This window comes from Plutella xylostella, chromosome 22 (assembly GCF_932276165.1).
Source record: "Plutella xylostella chromosome 22, ilPluXylo3.1, whole genome shotgun sequence".
NCBI lineage: Eukaryota > Metazoa > Arthropoda > Insecta > Lepidoptera > Plutellidae > Plutella > Plutella xylostella.
The window spans coordinates 2,118,056-2,128,636 of record NC_064002.1 but is presented as its reverse complement, the minus strand read 5'-3'; the positions used below and the strand labels follow the sequence as shown (position 1 = coordinate 2,128,636).

The 10,581-nt window shown below is 38.4% G+C and overlaps 1 protein-coding gene across 1 annotated transcript; it reads right to left on the bottom strand.

Annotated features, from left to right (window-relative positions):
* Positions 1–1,223: 1,223 nt before the first annotated feature.
* Positions 1,224–7,155, bottom strand: LOC105389654. Its single transcript, XM_048629089.1, has 3 exons — positions 6,835–7,155; positions 2,638–2,841; positions 1,224–1,999 (listed from the first exon to the last, which is right to left on the bottom strand). Exons 1-3 carry the CDS (start codon positions 6,875–6,877, stop codon positions 1,929–1,931), a joined length of 318 nt encoding a protein of 105 aa, XP_048485046.1. The 5' UTR covers positions 6,878–7,155; the 3' UTR covers positions 1,224–1,928.
* Positions 7,156–10,581: the final 3,426 nt, after the last annotated feature.

Here is a 10,581-nt window from a genome sequence, read left to right as displayed (position 1 = left end):
TCACTTCTGGTAAATCAGATGAAGTGTTCGTTTCAGTAATAGGAAAGTTATACTCACTGTCATTCAGGAAACGTGGGCCGTGCCACCATTGCTCGCAACTTGACAGCTCATGCGGCCTGACGCCTCTGCTTACGAGGTCAGCTGGGTTATTATCAGTACTAATATACAACCATTGCCAGCTGACGGTGTGCTGACGGATTACATTTACTCTGTTTGCGACATATGCTTGTAAATTCGTTAATTCCATTTTGAGCCATGCTAGGACAATCTGTGAGTCACTAAATAAGTAAACTTTGCTCACATTAACTTTTAATTTTAATGTGTCGTATGTTTTCGACATTAATTTAGATAACAATAGTGCGGCATTCAATTCGAGCCTTGGCACTGTCATCCCCTTTTATTGTATAGGGTTTATTCTAGACTTAGAACAGAGTAGATGTAACGTGGTATTACCTGTTGGGGTGGTTACTCGCAGATAGATGCAACAACCGTGTGCCGTGGAACTGGATGCATCTGCAAACCCGATCAACTCCACTGTGTCTTCGTCTGAAAACCTTACATTTCTATTGATTTGAATTGGTTCCATGACTCTTAAGTCTTCGGTGAATTGGATCCATTCCCTTTCTACATCAGTTGGAGGGCATGAATTCCAATCTGTGTTGTTGATCCATAACTTCTGCATTATTGATTTTGCTACTACTATTATCGGATTTATGAAACCGATCGGATCGTAGCACCTACCTATATAACTAAGTATGCTTCTTTTTGTGAGTAGATTTGTATCGAACGTTCCTGGTGAAGTTATGATAAAATTATCCTCTTTAGTATTAATCTGAAGACCTAGGGTTTTCATATTGTAGTTGTCTTTTTGCAAATCAATACTGTCAAAGTGTTGATCCTCCAATGGTATATCTGACAAAACCAACTCGTTGTTGGAGGACCACTTATGAGTGTTAAAACTGCCTAAACTCAATAACGAGCATAATTGTTGTTTAGCTTCACGTACTGTGGCTAAATCATTGTGAGAATACAACACGTCGTCGACATAAGTGTTGTTCCTTAGTATGAATGCAGCTAAGGGATATTCATTCTCATACCTGTTAGCTAGTTCTATTAAACATCTAGTAGCTAAATAACTCGAACTCTTGAGACCATAGGTTACCCTATCTAGTCTAATGCATTTTATTGGTTGACTGGGATCGTCCCTCCAGAGAATATTTTGCAGCGATGTGAACGCTGGATCTACCAGGATGTTCCTGAACATGCGCTTGATGTCTGAGGTAATGGTATACCTACCTAATCTGAACAACAGCATAATATCAAATAGATCTCTCTGAACCACAGGACCATTCAACTGTAAGTCATTCAATGATACTTTTTTGTTTGTTTTCATGCTCGCATCAAACACCGAGCGTACTTTTGTTGTTTTACTCTCTGGCTTAATTATTGCATGGTGAGGCATGTAGTAAGCTGCCTGTTTATTGATGTCATACATCTCAATGTCGACATAGTGACCATGACCAAGAGATGAAAATTCATGTATGAATTGTTTATATTGCATGAATAGCTCTGGGTTTGCCATTAATTTCTTTTCTAAGTTATGAAATCTTTTCAGAGCCAAATTAAATGAATCACCTAGTGTCTCTTTTACTTCAGACAGAGGTAATTTCAAGGGCAATGGAACTTGAAACTGTTTATCTTTGAGTTCTACTGAATTTTGGAATATTTGCTCACAGAGCTCATGTTCTGGAGACTTCTCTGAAAATATTTCAGGTACTTTTTCATTTGTCCAAAATTGGCCTAGTGTTTCATTGAGATCCATTTCACATTTTAGCACTACCTTATTACATAATATTTGACCCTTAATGGAACCTGTTGGCAGACTCCCTCCGATGATGTGGCCGAAGTGTGTGTTAAAGATGTGCAGATCATTCTGAGCTGGCGACTGCTTCCCGCTGTTGTTGGCAGGAGTCACACTGCTCTTCTCCGGCAGTAGCACCTGAAACATTATGTTGGCACCCATTAACATGTGAATGTCACTTGGCACATTGAATTGCTCGTCTGCCCATTCAATGTTAGATGGAAGCTGTAACTCATCTAAATTGATTTTAGATTGGGGCAGTTGAGAGGTAATCTGATCGGTGACGTGACAGGTTACTGTGGTCTTGAAGGCTGATTTCAGTGAATGAATCTCCAACGGGACGCAGTATTTCAAATGGTTCTTTGCATTTGATATGCCTATTATATTTGTGGCACTTTGTTTGGGAGTTAAACCCAAGAGCTGGACTAGTTTTGAGGTGACTATTGAAACTTGAGATCCACTGTCCAGTAGTGCTTTGAAATGAACCTCTGTACCATCCTTTGCAATAGCCTTCACTCTAGCTGTGGGTAAAAGTACATTACTGTTATTATTGCCTGTTAAAGTAACAGGAGGTGCGAGGGCAGGCTCATTGTAATGCACCAGAGTGTTGTGGGGTCCTTTGCACTCAGCACATCTGAAGTGAAACCTACACTTTGAAAAATGCGCACCAAGACAGACATTGCACAGCTTATTTTGTTTAACAAAATCTATCCTCTCCTTGCTCGCCATCAGCTGGAATTTTTTGCAATTGAATAGCTTATGATTTGTCGACTTACAATTTAAGCAGGTTGGCGGCTTGTCAGCTGCGGCTGCGTGTGCTGCTACCTTCCCGTATCTTGCTTGGGGTTGTTGTTGGTGAAGACCCTGGTCGGTGCCCTCCAGCGCCAGAGCCCTTTTGTCCAGATAGCAGAGTAAATCCTCCAGGCTGGGTTCGGCGTCCAGGTCCCGCTCGAGTTGATATGCCCGAGACGTATAACCATCTAATTTGCGCAGAATTATACATGTTAGTATGTGATCCCAGTATATGATGTTTGGATTGTGATTTTTTATGGCGGCTACTTGTTGCCTAATAGCTGATACAAACTCTCTTAAGTTGCCTGCTGTTGATTTTCCTACGGTCCTCAAATCTAGAAGGTTGCATATATCGACGGTGGAAAGGCAAAATGTATTATCCGCCACTTTTGGCGAATATGAGTTATATATACCGTTGGAATCGCCTGATTTTTCTCTTTCGAATGGTGCGGGTCTCGTTTCGATCTGAGCACTTTTTGGCGCTTAAGACAACGGTGATTTTGGAAATCTTAATACTTTTTTCTTGTATTAAGAGCCACTTTTTTAGTCATTTGTATGTTCAAACATACTTGATCAAAACTAAAGTTATATAAAACATTGTACCCTCACTAAAACAGTAAAACATTGTGACTTAATTCATTTTGAACTAATGTGAATTTGTATCATTAGTTACTTAAGCGACCTACCTGATTGCGTAATTGATATAAAACAAAATGCCTTCTGGTCAAAAATAACATAAAATCACTTAATACATTTTACAATTTTGTAATTTGAAGCCATACTGGCACTTAAACCATTTTACCAGTCAGCCTTACTCGCGGCGTTTGGCGGTTAATACAACTTTACCTAAATCTGATTAGTGGTACAATTGGCACTTAAGCAGCTTTTTGCGATTTGTAGATAATTGATATAAGTGATATAAAACAATTCAAAAGAATCGCAATGAAGCGGTCTATGGTGTTTAAGCTGTTATATCCAGAAGGATATTGTGTGAAAACGCCAATAATATAAATAGGACCGGTTGGAAAGGTGTCGCTTCAGCACCCCGCCGGGACGTTCATTGGGAGAGGACGTGCGTCTATGCGACAGTTGGCGCCGCGTGCGCAGCGTAATTACGTAGGTACAAACTCAGATTCGTTCGCCAGTATAAAACTGTAAATATTTTTTGATTATATCACCGATAACTACATTAAATTATGATATCTATTATATTACTCTTTACACAGGTTCTAAATAATAGTGTTGCTATAATTAATATTTATTGAGTTATAAATATGCACTTGGATCCTTTCGCCTAAATTGCTGTTTCTATGCAAGTAGGGAATTTTAACGTTTCTCTAAAAGGATCCAACCAAATATTTATTTTTTATAAAATATTTTTTCTATGACAATATGGTTCTTAATGTAAAATATTTGTATTGTATTAACATGACATTACTTTTTATACAAAATAATAATTATATATCATAAATAAACTTATTCATAAATAATTTATATCGAAATCTAGTCAGAAACAGGATTTCTTATCTATATAAAAATCTAACCGAAAATGTGTTCCCAAGCGCAAATCTCTGGATCAACTTAACCGATTTTGATAATTGTTAGGTAATTATACGAAATAGAAGACCAGTGACCACGAGTACCACGACCTGTTTGTATCCCATAATTTTCAGAATTAAGTATTTCAACGAAAAGCAAACCTTATAGGAAAAAGTTGGACATGAATTAAATTAACTTTTCTCTAACTTCACTTCATCATCCTCCATCGCTGAAGAGTGCAATATCTGGTATATTCCATCTATCCTGCTTTTTATGCCACCGTAGGAAATCCATCGTTCCCTGGTACTTTGCCACTCTTCAGCGATCGTATGGTCCGTATCAATTCGTCTTATTCGGGGGTTGGATATTTAAATTTCTGTCAAGATGCAGGATAGTCATAAATCTCATCACGAACCATTACGTCCCCACTCCTGGGGCACGGGTCTCCTTCCAATGAAGGAATGGTTTAGGCCTAGTCTACCACGTTGGCCTAGCGCGGGTTATTGGGCCCCAACACAAGCAATCTTGTGCTGAGAGAGTTTTCGGGTAAGTGGGCTTCCCAACTGTCAGACGTTTTCAAGCCACCCGAAGGCCTCTGACTAGCCTGTAAGACCTGCCGATTTTATTAATCATAATGATTACGATTATGCATCAAGATACAAGATGCTCCTGGTATATTTGCATCTGCATCCAACTCCCCAGGTGGTGGTTAGGATCATTAAAAACTTCGGCAATGTGGCCATACCATCTTGAAAGTCAATCTTTCATAGTAACAAGGAGATATCCTGGGTTTTGTTGCAATGTTCTTCAAGATGCTTTGTATAGATCCTTCATGTTTCCTATGGCAGCCGATGAGACCATCGCTGGATATAGGGTTACCCCTAGCAGCGTTTGTCCTTTTATAAATTTCGTTTGATAGGATTAAGTTCACAAAGAAAATACTCGTACGCAAGTGCTTCTTTAGAATGGTCGTCTTGTTCGACGTTAAGTCTTCCTTGATGGTTGATCATATCCCATGTTTCTTTAGACATCCATTCATTCTTTAAGTGTTCCTTGTGCCTTATTATTTCTTCGCAAATTTTTAACAACACGTCTTTGATGCCAGTTGTTGCCGATCTGGATACTAAGTTTTCTTCTAACTTGTGGGTCCTGCAGCTTATTTACACGACACCTTTGGCAGATCTTGTGGCCTGCTCCTAAACTCCCGCTATCTTCAAGCACATTTTTCCATCGACTAAGTGGTGATCACTATTGACATCAGCAACCCTCTTATTCCTAACATCCAGAAGTGTCTCCATTTTCGACTAATCGTCGGTCGATTTGGTTCTCGGTCCGGCTGAGACCCAACTCACATTGTGATAGTCCTTTGGGGTTACCACCACTAAAACTTAGCCATTAACAATCCTAAATCCTAAATCCTCTTCTTTGCTCGAGTTGGTGAGATATTATGATTTTTTTGTTTTCAATCTAGCTGGCCCGCAGGTACCGCTTCTTACCCTACCCTACCCTATCCTACCCTACCCTACCCTACCCTACCCTACCCTACCCTACCCTACCCTACCCTACCCTACCCTTCTTACCTTTTATACCTTCCCTGGACTTCCACAAATGTTTCTAGACCAAAATCGGTTCAACCGTTCTCGAGTTCTGAGGTCCAATTATAAGTTCATTTATTCTTTAAGTCATTCATCTTAGATATAAATTGCCTTAGTCTGGCGGTTAATTCATTCTTATGGAATGTTTAAAGTAACATAAATTATTATAAAACATTATCCTGGTGTGATGGTTAAATCTCCTTGGTGTTTAAATTGTTTTTACTTGTATTTAATTAAAATGTTAATGTCGTTTAAGCCAATTTTACCTGACTGAAATTTCAGATGCCTATGTCTTATGTCCCTTATTTCAGTAAATAGAATATGTACATTAATTTTATATACAGAATAACATAGAAAACTATTTCAATTTAACGTATTTTAATTTTCAAAGCCATAGCTAGAATAATTACAGAGATATGATTTTTTTTCGAAAATTTCAAACTTTAAATCGCTCTGGTGAACATTTTATGTCATGGCGCTTAAACCATTTTGCCTTTCCACCGTCGATATGTTCATTGACAATTCTGTTCTTATTCTCATATCTATTTTTAAGGAGTTTAAGAGCTTCCTGATAGCTTTCACCTACCAATGGCAGGTTCTTGATGAGATCAAAAGGCTCTTCTCTCACAAATGATCTGAGATAATACAGTTTTTGGATGTTATCTAGACTATTGTTGTTGTCAATTAGTGACATGAATATGTTTATAAATGGTACATAATCTATGAATTTACCTGTGAAAGTTTGTATATCTATAGGAGGTAACTTTATTGCACTTGTAGCTGGAGTTGAAGGTACAGTTGCCGCTGGAATCTGAGGTGGTGACCGTGAATTTATCTCTTTGTTTAAAATGGTGGCAATCGTATAAAACTGGTCTTCTACACTTGCGAAATCCTCAGAATCTTCGTGATCTATGCACAAGATTTCTTTGCTGAGGGATTCGTACTCCAGAAATGCACTATTTACTTTATCTAATTTAAGTTTCAAAGTTTCTAGCGGCAACTGTGACAACTCATTTCTAACGAAGCTATATAAACGTGTAATGGTACCTTTTACGAAGCCCCTTGCGGATTTTAGCTTTTTTAAATCCATTTTTGGTTGTAAATACAATTGCACCACTTAACTTTTAGCACTTATAGTCACTAATACTAAAATATTGTTCGATGTGAACCGAAAAATGGCGGCGTGAGTTGAATTTTTTCTGCTTTGCACTTTTGTTTGCGACTTTGACGGCTGCGGCGGCTCGGCTGACAGTCGGCGGTATCTTCGTGCGCCGGATGCTCTCGGCCCGCAGAATCGCGCGCGCCGATTGGTCGATGGCACCGTTCTTAGCGCAGACTCGCTGATTCGCGCTCGCTGATTGGTTGTTGGTGGCGCTGATCTCAGCGCAATCTTGCCAACCTCGACGATCGAAATTGCACCTTCCGCTGCGTTCTTGTTGCACACCACGATGGATAATTTGCGTGGAGCTGCAAGATGGCGCCCTTTTTGAACTTGTATGGCGCGATGCTCGAAAATAGTTCGCACGGATTTTGCGTTTGTCGTACTTCCCAGCTTACCCCTCGATCCGAGAAGGACCATGGAGCGGAGTGGACTGTATGTGATTGGTTTGTAGGCCCTGGGGGTGCTTGAAGCTCGTGGGAGTAATAATAAACGGGAATTGTGATTGATCCGTGTATTTTCGTGTGAAGAGCAGAAACGGAAGAGGAAGTTGAACATAGACAATGATATGAAATATAGATGATAATCATAGACAATTAATGTTGCTAGCCAACAGTATTGACTACGTCAAAATAGGTCTATTCCTCATATTGCCTATTTCTATTTTCAAGTTACAGGTGGTGAAATTGCTTGTTCTTTACCCACTTCCCTTTTCTCGTTATTCACATTACCATTTGGTGAAAGTGGTTGGCGTCCCTTCGCCATATTTTCGGATATCGGATTGGAAAGGGTCGGTATCTCTCCTAATTCTATTACATTACGTATACGCAATATATCTTCGGCGATGCATCAGCCGATTGAGGGTCCCCTGTCCAGGTAGAAAGGCTTACAATTGAATTATGGACTTTTGTGAGTTTTGGCTGATTTAACTTGTTGGATTCACATCGATTGCATTAGATTTTTACCAATAATTTTTAACATAATAGAAGTGTGGCTTTACCGTTTTGTATTGAACATTACTTATATCAAATTTATTTAGGAATAAACTCATCAAACGACTACTCAGAAATATACATTAATTTATACAGTCAAAGGAAATCATTTATTATCTATTAAGGACGTTAGTATAAGATAGCCCAACTTAAAATGTATCGTAAAAATTGTACAATGCCTTACTCAAATCACAATTCAATAGCAGTACAACAACACTTTGAGTAGGTACATAGAGTTGGAAGATCTTGATGAAAATCTTATCTCTGATAATCCAAATGCATACAGATGTATCTGTCTGTACGTCCGCTGGTCAGATTTTCCACGTTTCCTTCACGCAATTACAAATCGGAACCATAAATCCCTGCAATATGCCGGCGCACTATTCTGTAGTACAATAATACGAGTGTGGAAAGTTGGCCTTTACATTCGAGTTAGCGTAGTATTTTCTGTGCTACGAGGCTGTAATAACTACCTGCACTAGTTTCACATGACGCTTTTCAGTACATTTGTGAAAAATCAGTAATTAAATAACACGTAAAATCAGTCAATAAGCGGAAAAACGTTATTTTCGGTCCAAGCCTACCCAGACAGTGGCGTTTTCGAACATATTAATTAAAAACCACGATTTACATAAGTAGGTAAAGGGTGAGTTTCGACAGTGTGGAAATCAAATCGCTCCCACCACCAGAATCCGGGCACTCGTCCGCAGAACTTGTAATGCAGTCTGCGGCATCACCGTTCGTATTTCACGAGCTCCAGGTTGCTAGTTGCGAATAACGGAACGGATATTGATCAGCAACGAAGATAACGGGCCGTGTTATGTGCCCATAACGAGATGGCTAACAAAGGGGCGGCTCGGATTTATCATGAGGGAAAGGTGGGTTAATATGGGCCTTGTTAATGGATGTTTATGGGTAAATGGGTATTGACTGCGCCCCGGCTCACATTGTGTTGGCAAGTGTAGTGTGCTGGATTAGTCTGAAATGCCTATTCAAGTTACAGTGGAATGGAGTTGCTTTTGATTGGCGTAGGCGTTACACGAAATAGCCGTTTTGATTGTTTCAACGTGACATAGGTACCGTGGCTTTTGGGGCTGTGAACCGAACCATTTTTTTTACTGCTTTTCCCCTGATATCAAAATTAGTCGTGAATTTTAAAGTCAACTACGTAAGCAAGTCATTATTTAATTTAGTTTGGTCTTAAATCAATCAAATTGTTTATCTTATCCGAATTATTGCTTCATCATAATTAAAAGGTTAATTTAGTTCTTCTACAATTACGCTAAGGTAAATTAGGTTTTCCCGTGCAATAATGAAAGAAAACGTTGAAAAGGTATATTTATGAGTAAACATCATAAAAAGGAATGTCAATGCAATGCCTATTATAATATGCAACCTATCTGGTATTGACTGGTATAAAGAGAGTACACTAGTCCAAAATTAATAATGCACATGCAGATCTTCACACCCGAATCATTAAATCGCAAGAGCCTTAAAAAAACAATTGCATTTTGCACCTTGTTCGAGAGAAATAGGAGTCAATATCATGTGTCACATAATCGAAAACAACCGATCTGTCAAAGATTTCTATGCGCATTATCAATTTTGGAGCACTGTACAAAATACTTTATTTCGCTAGATCGAGGGCGTTCACTTTTGATAAAAAAATATAATTATAAACAAACAAAAAACCCGACTGCACGCTAAAAAGATGAAAACAAGCCCCAATGTTAATGGAAAGTATCGCAGGCGGGGACCAGCAGAGGGTTCACCACTTACCTACAATATGCATATTTTTGTAATGTGCTAATCAAGCCCTTTAATTTCATACCCCACACGGCATAGTTGAAAAAATATTTTTTTTTCGATCATGTCTTTATGTCCTCTAGAGGGCGCTATGTACATTTTAATATAGCCTAAAACCATCGCGCAATTAATACGCTTCTAACAATACCTCATACATCAAAATCTATCAAGCCGTTTATGCTACAGGAGGGAACAAAGAAACAGACAAACATACATACATACATACATACGGGTCAAATTCAGAGAGGTGAGCATTTTAGGTTTTCAAATATCTGAGAAATTAAGTTTTATTTTGAAGAAAACTAACAAGTGGAGTCTGTTGTGGCATTTGTCATGAACCTATCCTGTGATGAGGCACGCACAAAATTATATATTTTAGAAATTATACCTGTTAACAAGAATAATGACAGGGTCAACAGTCATTTCGGGAACACTTTTAATTATTTTTTAAATAATAATATAACGAACACGTTTAAGAATCCCCTTCAAGAAATTGTAATTAACCTTTTCCTAAATCAGAAAATATTATTATTTTGATTTTTTTCATAATGAAAACCCTTATTTTTCAAATTACTCTCCATAAATTTCCAATTTGTGCAAATTTCGTTCCATAATTTCAATTTATTGTATACATTTTTGCACTGCGTTATATATTAATAATATAAATACAAAGGTTTCAAGGTAATTTAATGCTGAATATGCAAGATTTAATTATAGCATTACATAATAGTGACTTATTTGCCGTTTTTGTGATGTTCCCGAAAATGATGGGAGTGTTCCCAAAATGACAACGAAGTTCCCTAAATGAAGTGGACCTTCCCTAAATGAACGCAAAGC